Source organism: Mastigoproctus giganteus, chromosome 4, assembly GCF_048544385.1.
Source record: "Mastigoproctus giganteus isolate SK-2022 chromosome 4, ASM4854438v1, whole genome shotgun sequence".
Classification (NCBI taxonomy): Eukaryota; Metazoa; Arthropoda; class Arachnida; order Uropygi; family Thelyphonidae; genus Mastigoproctus; species Mastigoproctus giganteus.
In genome coordinates this window covers 125579126-125592462 of record NC_143578.1, presented here as the reverse complement: position 1 = coordinate 125592462, position 13337 = coordinate 125579126, and the positions used below count along the sequence as shown (strand labels likewise).

The window sequence follows — 13337 nt, the reverse complement described above, 5'->3', positions numbered from 1 at the left end:
CATTTTGTGTACTTTGTTTGATGTCGGTTTCAGTATTACTAGGTGTGGATTGGTGATCAAAGTTTTCTTGGGGCTATTCCAGCCTGACCTGCAGGATGGTTTCCATTTGTAGCGTTGATGTTGTTTCTCAGCACCTGTGAGTAAGTGGGAGCACGCTGTGGCATGTGGTTTGCTCCAATGTTTTGGAGGACCTCCAATTTTGCTGTGGCAATTTCCTTCTCGAGTTGGGTTTGTACTAAGATGTTCTCCATTTTCATCCAAATGGGGACTATCTCTGCACAGAGAACATTGCTAATAATCCTGTTGGTTGGCTCCTTAAAGAGGTGCTCTAGGACAGTTCGCAAAGCAAGGGACTGCTCCAGGATGGTTCCTTCCGGGAGAGCTGGGTCTATAGGGGTCTCCTGTGGTTTGTCCCATGGCTTTCCTGAGGCTTCATCATTTTGGGTGGCAGTTTGCTCTGTGGATTCCTTGTTTTTGTTGTGAGAACGAGTCCCCCTATCAGTTTTCGGTGCAACATATTTCTTGTACTTCCTCTTAGGGCAGAAGCTCCAGATTGCATGGATTCAGGGTCCTCGTAGCAGTCTACTATGACCGGGTCATCACTATTAGCGGTCTGCTACATAGGTGCTCTGTAATTTCCTGAGATCTTTTCCTTTTCCATCATTTTCGTGTTATCGGGTTCACTTCGGATAACTGAGTCTGTATTTTTTTTTTCTCATTCAAGAGAGGAATGAAAAAGATGACAAATGACACTAGCTAGGTGTTTGTGGTGCAATTATTAGCCTTGCAGCAGAGCAATAAGCTTTTGGACTAAAAACACCTATCTAGTGTCATTTCATAGGTTCTTCGAAGATCGGCCCAGAAGGATACTGTTACTTTCTGTAAAATACACATGGACATTTGCTTCACAGATAGTGAGCTGCAGTCAGGGTCACAGCTAATATGTGTAAATGTCAAATGATTAATCCCTGCCCCAGAGGGGGTATGCTACACATTCCATAGTACGGGTCAGTAAGTAGGTTGTCTATTGTAAGTCTATGGCAGGGGGGGGGGGGACTCGATAGTCATGATTTCTTTGCAAAATAGTTCAAAATAAGCAATTTTTATCACATTCAGAGTCTCAAAATATTGGGACAGTATCACAGTCCAAAGTCACTCAGGTGAGAACTCCCTCCCCAGGCCAAATGCAGGATCAAAATGTGTTGGCCTGGAATATTTGGCCACCCTTCCTATTTTCTTGTTGTCAGTGGCATGGTGACTTGTCTGCCAACAAAGGGAACAGGTGAAAAACGCTTGTATTCTGCTAAATAACCCAGTAGATGTAAAAATAGTCTCACCTAGGGAGTCCACTGATGTTTCATTAACACTTGATACACTTTGCCTGAAACAGAAAGCACTTAAACCACATATTTAGACACAATATCTGGAGCTGGAAATAACATGTCCACGCTGAATGGCTGCCATATTGGTCATTACGATGGTGTTTAAGTCGTGCGTGTGATGTTTAACATCCTGTGGATGTGCTGCCTCAGCTTCTGTTCTTTATCAGTTCATTCAAATTTACATTGATATGGTAGATAGGATTTGCACTGCCAAAATCTTTAACCTGCTATATTGCCAGAGAAGACAGGTTTAGATCAAATGGATGCCTAAAAAATTCGTTTCCCTTAGATTATGAGATCATCCTAGACCAGTTTTCTTAGAATAGTAGGAGACTTTTCCAAAGCTTTCAATATGTTTCGGATATTAAGAATTTCAGCTGTCTGTTAGTCTATTGTTGGAAGGGGGGTGAGCTGGAGCTTGTAGGTGGCCCATTTTAAAAGCCAGTATTCTACCGTGTTTATGTTAGTTTTAATGGCCAAAGCCCACATTTCAGATCCAAGTAGACGGCACGATTTCTGTTACCACATAACGTTCTGACAATAAAGTTTCCTTAAAAGTAGCTGCAGTTTTGGTGGCCCATCTCGAGGAACAATGTTCAGCCGATAATCTGTTGATATGTTTTTTGAAGGAAAGCTTTGTGTAAAAGAAAATATCCAGATCCATGTGGGAATTGCCTGCCAGATAGGTTTAAAGTTGTGCTGGATTTGAACTCAGAAAATCATGTGGGTTAATTTTAAGGTTGATTCAAAGGCTAAGAGGTAGGTTGTAAAAATTTAGTGTGGTATTGATTGGATTGCCGATACTTGCTGATTTGTCTTCGGGGATAAGGCTAGCAGTTTTACATCATCAGCATAGCTGATAATACCTTATGTTTTAGCAAGAAATGACATCCTGTAATCGTGAATAAATATCCCCACCCTGAAAAGACACTTACCTTGTAGCACTTCGGTTATAATACTGTAGGACAGAGAGAGGGGGGGGAATTGAGGCTTATAGACACTAGTAAATATCTACGTCAAAGAAATGGGATTGGAGAATGTTCAGCAGTTGTGGAATCAAATGCTGCATGAACATAAAGGTATGAGAGTAGTGAACTGACATCATAAGCAGCCTAGAGAGTAAATTACTATTTAAGGATCAGCATATATAGATCGACCACTGTCCCGTCTCCCATATTATTTAAAATTTTATCTCATTTATATTCTTTCCTTGTTTATTCTCTTATTTAGCAATAAACTGAAGCAAATCCACATATTCTTTTGTTAATCCCTAGCCACATTTTGTGCAACTTAAAGGTTGCTACTTGTGTAGTTTAATCTAAGTTGCAGTAATACGCTCTCTCTAAACTTTTCAATTTGGAGAGAGGGGGGAGAAGGTAGATTTCATGCTAGGATACTACATGTTTACTATGTCATCAACATTGTTTTCTAAAAATTGACAGTAAATTATATTTCTATTTAATAACTCTCTTTTAATATTCTAGTGCCCAGTTATTATTGGCTAATGGACCTTTAAAGAAAATTTTTGAGACACCTGTGGATGATCTCCAAGTTTCTCCAGAAGTACCACAAAAATCACTAAAAGTAGGTAGAATTTATAAATATGCTAAGATAGTATGAACCAGAAGTCAGAACCAAGCAAATAGCATTTGTCCTTGTTGCTGAAACTGTTTTGACATGACATAACGACTCCCTAATTCTTTAATGATTAATTAATTTGATAGTATATAACAGAACTATTATGCTCAATACATTCTACGTTGATATCAATAATTAAATAAATTTACCTGTAATTTATTTCAAGATACCATAAGGAAGAACTGAGGATAACACAAACACCAACATTACAAGCATATGCGAAGCCAGTTACATACCATTATTAATGAATTACAGTTGTTATAATGAGCATCATTCCTCGAGAAATAAAATGCAGTACTAGATATAATGAATGAAGCATATTCCAGAAGCTACTAATTACCTAATGCTGTATTAATAGTTCTAAAAAACGCTTTAAAGCACAAAGAAAAAAGATGCTCTGAAAATAAAATATTGAAATAAATAAACGGCCCAGTTAAATTAATCACTCTGAAGCCATGTGAAATTAATAATGCTTAAACTATATTAGCATTAGCATTAGTAGAGGCATATGATGCAAGAAAGCAAGCTTATGCAGCATCAGCCAAAAAAAAAAACTTCACTCCTTCTTTCGTTTGAAATACTTGTCCAGCTGAGCCTTAAATTTATTTTGGCTTTCAACTTCCACAACAAGGGATGAAAGTCTGTTCCACCAACCAACTACCCGCTGGCTAAAGGCAAATTTCCCCATATCTATCCTACATCTGTCTTTCCTCAATTTGAATTTATGCCCTCTCAGGTGATTATTCTGAGCAAGAGGAAGAATCCCATCAGCATTGAGCGTGCTCAAACCATTTAAGGCTTTATACACACCTCTATTACATCACCTCGCTGGTGCCTAGTCTCCAGACACTGTAATTTTCAAAACTTTTGTCTTTCTTCGTAAGAGCAACCCTTTGTTCCATTCACTAATCTTGTTGCCCTTCTCTGTACTCGTTCCAGCAGCTCTACATCCTTCTTGGCCTGACCATTGCCTTATACAAAGGAATAATCACCTCCTTATCCCTGCTAGAAAAATTCCTGTATATCATTGACAAGACACCATGAGCTACTCTTGCAGCCCGTCTGCACTGCTCAGAGAACTTCATATTTGCCTGCACAATTACCCCCAGGTCCTTTTCATTCTCTACTACTGTCAGTGTACCACAGAGTTGATACGTTGCTATATATCGCTATACGTTGATATAGCACATTACATATTTAGGTAACTACTACTGTTGCCATATCACAATATAAAATAACTTAATTAATAAACCACCCAAATTAAGTAAATTACACAATGATTTTCACCATGGGAAGAATCCATCAGCCCATATGTGGCTACTGCGATGTTATTTCCAATGTTACGTAAAAAAAGATTAAAAAGAAATCCATCCCCAGCAGACTCCCAAATAAAAGAATTTAACTGAAGTTAAAAACTAAAAACAAAGAATTGAAAGAATAGTGAAGAAATCCTGATTTCTTCAGGGAAGCACTACCTGGCGACACCCAAAAGATCATATTTCCAAAGTGAACTGAAGAAAAGCAGTCAGTGGCACCCGTAGATGACCTCTGACAGAATAAACCGAGATAACTAACTTATCTGCACAAACTCAAATATGATCAATTCTCCTCAGGCTAACTTAAAAAATCAAACACACAATGTATATTTTTTTGAGTCGACCAATGGCAACTCGACAGCTGAAAGAAATGCAACAATGCAAAATAACATTACGAAATTAAATTGCTGAAGAAAATAATCAAACATAATTAAATAAATACAACAAACAAAACAATAACAGTTAATACTGGTTACTAAATCCAGACCAGTTTTTAATTTAAAACAAAATAAAAGAAAACAAAGTTTTGGCAATTTTAATTTGCTTATTTCCATTTGGTTTGATTCGACACTGGTTGACTCAAAAAAAAATTTACATTTAGTGTGTTCGGTTTTTAAGTTAGCCTGAAGAAGGCCAGGAATATTTCAGTTCATGTTTTTTTGGGGATTAGTTACTTCTCTCGGTTTTTCTGTCAAAAGCTGTATGGGATATCAGTGAACATTTAGCTGCTTTTAAACAGTTCACTATGGCAATACGATCTTTTGGCGTCAACTGGTATGGATGCATCCCTGAAGAAATCATGCCTTCAATGCCCATATTTTTTTCAATATTTTTTTATTATTTTCTAACCAGTTAATTTCTTATTTGGGAGTCTGCTTTTGTCTTTGGGGATGGATTTCTTCAGTTTTTTTGAGTAACGTAGGCAGCAGCAGCAGCACACACCAACATTGTACAGGCTGAGGGGCCCTTCTCATGGTGAAAACAGGTTTTTGTTGTTCAATTTTCTTAATTTGTGTGGTTTGTTAATTAAATTATCCTTTATTATTACTATATAATAATAATATGGTAACAGCGGTAGTACCTAAATATGTGATGTTTAGCAGTTTCTCATTATTAATTTCACACAGTTTAAGAGTGATTAATTTAACTGAACTGTTTGTTTATTATTTGGTTAAATACACCATGTATGTTCTCCTTTTCATTTTCCTATTTGAAAATCTAGAAATCCTTTTCAAAGCTGGACGTCAGCATTTTTAATACTTTTCGTTAAGGACTGAGCAATGGACTTAATTGTATTTCATGCCTCACAGGAAACCTCATTTATTTATTGTGAAATTGAGGAAATAGAAAGCTGATATGTTCTCAGAAAGTTAGACGAATCAGATAGAATGAATGGGCAATGAATTTTAAGAGTTTCAAAAGCCTTACATGTACCGTATCAGAAACTGTAATTTCATATATATTAAATGAGTGATTTAACTTCAGCGAGTAACAGGATATCTCGAACACCCTTGTCCTTTTGGCTTTGACGGAATTCTTGTGAAGCCTTCGCATGCTGTATCATATTCATTGCATCCAATATTGTTAACAGTTCAGTGAAGATTTTATACACCAGAATTATCAGAAAAACATTTACCTAATTTTGAGGTCAGTCAAAAGACTAACAAAACATTGGTATTTTGTTATATTAGGTATGAAATTTGGTTTTCCAAGAAGAACCATATGGCAGATAAAAAATATTTTCTGTTATTTGGCACAGAAACAGGAGAATTCTCATTGTTTCCCCTCGAACACCTTGCCCTTTGTGTTCAATAAGGGAAGAAGATAACCGTGTCTAATTAGTCTATTTATCTGTTGATCACAGCCTGAGGAACTGCAATATTTAACCACATTGTACAATTAATCATAAACCACAGCTCTCTTGTGTGCGATGGAGTGTGATACCTTTTAAAATGCAAATAAAGTCCATCATTAGTTCTTGACGTAGCCAAGTGGTCAAGAGAAAGAGTGCAATAGCACTTGCTTTTGAGTGGACTGGGTTTCAAGCCCGTGGCTACTAAATACGATTAATGTTTGTACTGATGATTTATTATAATATCCACTAACCTGGTGGCCATGCCAGAGTATAAACAACACAAATTTTCCAGCATGGGATTGTTAAGGGGAAGTCTTGTCTGATCAATTTGATTGGATACTATGACGTAGTCACAAAGCAACTGGATGCAAAAAATAATTTTGATATCTTATACTTGGATTTTAGAAAACTTTTGATACTGTTGCACATGGAAGATGACTGTATAAATTAGAGCAGTGTGGCATTAAGGGCAAGTTGCCAGATAAAAGGATGGTTGAGTGGGAGAAGACAGAGTTGTAATCAATGGATACTGCTCTACGTGGACTGATGTTATTAGTGGTGTCCCTCTGGGTTCGGTGTTGGGCCCACTGTTGATTTCTATATTTATCAATGATATTGATGAAAGTATATCAAGCTTAATGTCAAAGTTTGCAGAGATACAAAGGTTGACAGGGTTGTTAATGACAGTATGCTGCTGGAACAGGATCTGGAAAAGTTGGGCAGATGGGCTGAGAAGTGGCAGCTGAAGTTTAACATTGACAAATGCAAAGTACTGCATATGGGTAGCAATAACACCAGAGAAATGTACCAACTGGGTGATGTTACACTCAGGGTAGTTGGAGAATGAAACAGACGTGTGGGTAATTGTGCAGTCAGATATGAAGTTTTCTGAGCAGTGCAGACAGGCTGCCAGAGTAGGTCATGGGGTCTTGTCAATGATATACAGGAATTTTGCTAGCAGGGATAAGGAGGTGATTATCCCCTTGTATAATGTAATGGTCAGGTCGCACCTTGAGTACTACATACAGGTCTGGAAGCCTCATTTTAGGAAGGATGTAGAGTTGCTAGAACGAGTACAGAGAAACAAAGCTGGTGAGGGGAACAAGGAGTGCTCTTATGAAGAAAGGCTTAAGTTTGCAAATTGCAGCTTCTGGAGACTAGGCACCTGCAAGGCGATCTGATTGCAGTGTATAACGCCTTGAATGAATTGAGCAGGCTCAATGCTGATAAGATTCTTTCTCTTGCTCAGATTACAAACCTGAGGGGGGCATAGATTCAAACTAAGGAAAGAGAGTTGAAGAATAGATGTGCAGAAATTTGCTTTTAGCCAGCGGGTAGTTGATTGCTGGAACAAACTTCCATCCATTGTTGTGGAAGTTAATAGCTTAAATAAATTGAAAGCAGAACTAGACAAACATTAGGAACGAATGGATCAGTGGAATGGGAAGGTTTTTTTTTTTTAATTTTGTGGCTGATGCTGTATAAGCTTGCTTTCTTGCATCATATGTTTTTACTTGCACAAATAAGCAAAGTTACATAAAAGAGAATAAAATGATTCGCTGCAGCCTTACAACATTATTAGCCACTGTAATGACACGTATGCAATTAAATATTTTTGCACACTAAATCAATATCAATTTAAGAAACTGTATTTCATTTCAGAGATCTGGTTCCCCAGAACTTGCATGTGGGGCCCCCATCTCAAAACATGGCCAGTGTCTTTCAGTGCAAAGATAAGTTGATAAAAATCAAATTATTATTTCTAAGGCAACTTTAGCAGTTGATGGATATTTTTGTTGTCACATTTTCCATAAGTCCGCAAGTTATCTTTCTTCCCCCCCCCCCCAATCAGGACTGAAAAAGCCTCTGTTTCCAAAAATGTTTGTGGAAAAACTTTCTAATTTGAAATATTATTGTGAAAAAATAAGCATATAAACCTGTCTGTGCTTCCTCGCTGAAAACCTTTTGACAATGACGGAACTTATATTGAAATTCCCCAAAGTTTGGAATTCATTGTTATGTTTCTACTGCTGAAGAGAAAGATTCAGATCATTTGCTTTCTTGAAAATATCCGTAAAATATGAAACAAAACGCATCTGTTTCTAATCAATTAAAAAATAAATAAATGCCACTATTAACGATCCACAGGCATGTGCACATAACAGTAAGTGTATTATGTGTGTGTTCATAGGGGCCCAATTGCATTTTATGTGGACTGAAAAAGCCTCTGCCTACAATCGAATAATTACACCATAGCCTGAATGGGGGCTTCATCAATATCATGCTATGGATAAAGCAGTAACTTGCCTTTAATGCCACATTGCTACAGTTTGTACAGCAGTATTTTATGTGCAACAGTATCAGAACCCTTCCTGAAATCCAAGTATATGATGCACAATTCTTTTTTGCATCCAGTTCCTTGGTCACTGCATCATAGTAACCTATCAGCTTGGTTAGACAAGACTGCTTCTTGACAGATATAACTGCATTGATAGTCCTGCATTACTTCTTTAACCAGTGACTCCATTATTTTCCTTAGAAAAAAGTTAAGCTAACAGGTTTGTAATTACTCATATCACTCTTTGATTCCCCCCCCCCCTTTTATGAATTGGGGTTACATTTACACATCTCTAGTCCACAGGGACTTCCAGAATCCAAGGATGCCCTCATAATTATAGCTTAGGGTTTGCTTACCTCTTTTGATGCGTCCATTAATATAATTAGATAGATTCTATCCACTCTAGGCACCTTTTTTATGTTTGGCTTCAACAGTTTCTCTTCTACTTTCGTTTAATTATCACAGTCATTTAGCACCCCTTTGGGGTTTGATAAAGTGATAAATCCATCAGCAAACGAGGTACACATGGAAAAACTTTTAAATTAGTATACAAGATGCTTATTACTATATTTAATACCACTCATATACCATGTGAAATTAATAATATATTTTATTAAGCTTATTCAGGATTAAGCCTAAACTACTATATATAAAGATGACGTTTCAGGCATCTTATCGATACCCACATTAGACCATGCTGTTGGGGGAACAGAAAACAGAAAGGGTTAAAAATTTCAATGTATTACACTATTATAATTACTAATGTTAATATTACTATTAATGTTACAATTAGAAATATACTATTGTAAAGTGCAAGTCTAAATTACTGTTACAATAGATGTATTATAACAGTAATTCAAATAGATCTATTGTAACATTAATTCTATTGTAATTCTGTTTTTTTTTTTATGAAAACCCCAAACATGAGTGGTATTAGAATCTATAGTACTTAGGTCCGTGCTTGGGTTGGAGGTTCAGAAGATGAAAGAAGATATTTGTTGACATTAGACTTGAACTTCTGTAGACTAATTTTCAGGAAATATGTAGGAAGGAAGGTTGTTCCAGAAAACGGCAGTTGAATGAATAAACGAGGATGATGAAAAATTGGTTCTCTGAGTTTAAAGTTGGGCAGTAAATGGATGTTGGCTTGTGTCAGCACGTGTTCGGACTGTATTGAAAGAGAGAGCAGGAATTATAGAAGCCAATTCAGAAGAACAGTGACCATGGAAGTATCTGTAGAAAAGGCATGCAGCACAAACAGTATGTCTATGAGACAGAGAGTGGAGAGGCTCTGTTAGAGAGGAGTCATTAATTAACCTAACTGCTCTCTTCTGAATGGAATCTGAGAAGCCTGAAAGAGGTTTTGGGGGCACCGCCCCAGTTTGTGGAAACAATATTCCATGGTAGGGCAGATTTGCAATTTGTACAGAGTGAACAGCTGTTTGGAAGAAAAGTAACTCTGAGAGTGAAAGAGAAAACCAAGTTTTTTTTTTTTTTTTTTTTTTGATGCAGAAGAAGCAATATTTGTAATGTGCTTGTGCCAAGAGAGATTAGAAGTCAGGGTAATCCCCAAAAGAGATATCATTTTGCCTAGAAATCAGAGTGTCACCAAAGATAAGCATAGGAACCAAGAATCCTTTTTGTGAAATATAAGACAAGACTGACTTTTAGAAGGATTGAAATCAACTAAGTTGTCTTTGCCCCACTGGAGAATTACCTGGAGATCGGCATTTAAGGAATTAGTAGCGGATATTCGAGAAGTTGAAATTGATTGAGCAGGGCAAGGTTTCTCAAAACGGAAAGTGGAATGCAATGTGCTATCATTGGCAAAACTATGGATAGGATTTCCAGTCAATGCAAGAAGATCATTAATATACAAGAGGAAAAGAGTGGGAGAAAGAACTGAACCTTGGTGGACACCATCATTAGTAGAGAAGTTAGAAGACAGAGAGCCATCTACCATCACCCTCAGTGAGCAATCAGAGAGAAAACTGGATAACCAATTACAAAAAACAGTTGGCAAACCATAAGATGGAAGCTTGTTTAGAAGACCTTTATGCCAAACACGATCGAAAGCCTTTGAGATGTCAAGAGTAACTGCTTGTGTTTCACCGAACCTTTTCATTGAATTTGTCCATAAATGGGTAACATAAACCAGAATATCACCAGTGGATCGACACTGACGGAATCCATACTGATGATCGTTGATCAGACAAAAGGTTTCTAGGTAGTTAAGAGTTGGCAGTTAATTGATTTCTCCATTACTTTAGAAAGAGTAGAAGTAATTGCAATGGGACGATAATTGGATGGGAGGGATTTGTCACCTTTTTTAGGAACTGACCGGATATGAGCAAATTTCCAAGCAGAAGGAAAAACACCATTGGAATAAGAAAGTGAAAAAAGCGGCAAAGAACAGGAGTAAGTTCAGGAGCACAGGTTGTGAGAACAGGTTTGGTTATTCTGTTTTAATAGTAATTCACACTAAATATTTTAGAATCGTATATTTGTAATTGTAATATTGGAACGTGGTGCCCCTGAGAAATGAGTTAAAGAATTTCATTTTGGGCGAATGCAGTGTCTTGAGGGGAAATGGTGAAGGACGGAGGGGTGGTAGAGTGCTGTTTCTGATCAAAAACTGCCTGAAGGTAATAAGTCTTTCCTGAGTCAGATCAAGGAGTATGTTTGTAGGCAAAACGACTCAATGGAGTATGGGGAAAAAAAGTCTTTAGGCAATTTTAATAGGCATGCAAGTATGATTGTTTCATTAACACAACCTCAACCTACCTCTTGTAGATTGGAATACACAGACTGGAAATACTATACGATAATAATTTTTGAACAAACTAGATGATTTATACTTATCTCAGCATGTTCAAGGGGCTCTAATATCCCAGATTTAGTTCTTATTAAGATGCCTAACTGTATCTAAAACTTGTCTGTAAGGGAATCTGCAGTAGGCAATTATTGGTGCACGTTTAGCAGGGGCATCAGTAATTAGAACTGCATTTGTTTAATGTATACAGAGCAACTGTATAGAAAGTGACATCTGCATTCACCAAGTATAGAAAAACAAAATCTGATAGGATGAATTGTGACAGATAAATCAAAGCTGACAGGAAAGAGACCACTGAAAATGATTGTAGTCCAAACAACATAAACTACTCCCTCAAAATAACTAGAACTTAACATTAGTCTCAGCAGTACAGTTTGGTATGAACTTCATAAAGCTGAAATTTATGGCAGAGCCACTATTCCCAAGCTACTTGCTATAGTAATGCTAGAAACAGGAAGCAGTGTTGTAAGGAGCACAAAAACCGGATGCTTGATGATTGCAAACGTCATACCGTAGAGCGTCAGTTTTCCGGAATAATTGATGTCAGACCTTTTCCGAATAGCCAAAATTTCTGGATAATTTTTCTGGTAAGATTAAATAATTCTAATGTTACCTTACGATTAAATAATTAAGATTAATTAAATAAAAAAAATTATAAACTAATCTCGGAAAACAGAAACATCCATTAAGGCATTTTTATGATTTTTAAATGCTCACGGCTTTTTCGCCTTACCGATAACGAGCACGGACAGTCTGTGCATCCCAGTGATATTTTCACACATAGCAAATTTTAACTCGCTATATTCCCATCTTACAACTTGGTGCAGGCATTTCTCTTTTAGTGGCTAGGGTTTTTCTCAGTAATGCTTTTCATAATAAGCCTCTCTCATCAACGTTATAAACGTTTTCTTTCTCGTAATTTTCTTAACTGAAGCGAACTTATTTTAAAGGATACCATTGCCGATTCTTCTGCAGAAGGTTTCTCGCCTCGAATATCTAATTCACATATACTGTGTCTCAGTTTAAAGTCTTTCAGCCAACCTGTGCTTGCCTTAAAATCTTCATTACCTATTAATTTTTGATTTAAATCAAATGCTTTTTCCCACAACATTGGGCCAGACACTTGTTCACTTAAACTTCGCTTCTGAAGAAACCATAAAGCACACTCTTTAAAGTGTCATTTGCCAGTTTTGGCATTGTCTTTTTCCCGCTAGCTCCTCCTTCACTATCCATAATTGACACAAATTCTGTTGTAGCACTGGAATTTTTCTTGATGTCGTAAATTATTGAAGGACCCACAATAAACTCTTTAGAGAGATTTACTAAATTTCCACCTTTTCTAATTCTATCAATAATTTCTGTTTTTTATTGCATTGTTAAAACTACACGTTTTCCTTTTGTTCACATTTTACAGTAAAAAATTGAGAAAAATAATAAATTGCACAGTTTCGGGCTGATATTATTCTTACTGAATTTGGAGCTAAACTAACCTGAAATCCGAGAAAACCCAGTTGGCTCTGTGATATTTTTCTAAAGCACATTTTTGAAGGTCACATTGAATTCTAGAGGTCACAACCATAAAATAATAAAAACAATTTGCAGTTTTCAGTTTATTGGGCGTTTTGTTTGTACAATCTGTTATAAATGTTGTAAACTTGATCTTTCACTTATTAGAATCAAAATTAAATTTGCAAACGTGACATCTGTAACCAGCGCTTACTGTACTGTACTACCGTTAATAAAAAAAAAAAAAAAAAGAAGAAAGATCAGCCTTTCAAATTATTCCAGATAACTGACTTTCCAGATAATCGACGTTCTACTGTATTTTCAGAAGAATCATCCTTCACACTTTTTCCAACATCAGGGAGAGTTTACGTTAGACGAATGCCAAAGGAAGCACATTGTCCTGTCTTGTGCCAATTGCCGAACATGGAGGTTGATCAACAATATCTTGATACTCTTTAGGTCCTATCAT

General features: G+C 36.7%; 1 protein-coding gene across 1 annotated transcript in view; it reads left to right on the top strand.

Moving 5' to 3' along the window:
• Positions 1-13337, top strand: part of LOC150087046 (uncharacterized) — a 221252-nt gene that overhangs the window by 185449 nt on the left and 22466 nt on the right. Inside the window, exon 7 of the mRNA XM_090372358.1 lies at positions 2867-2966. Within this exon, the coding sequence (XP_090228484.1) occupies positions 2867-2966 (100 nt within the window). The remainder of the gene's footprint in view (positions 1-2866; positions 2967-13337) is intronic.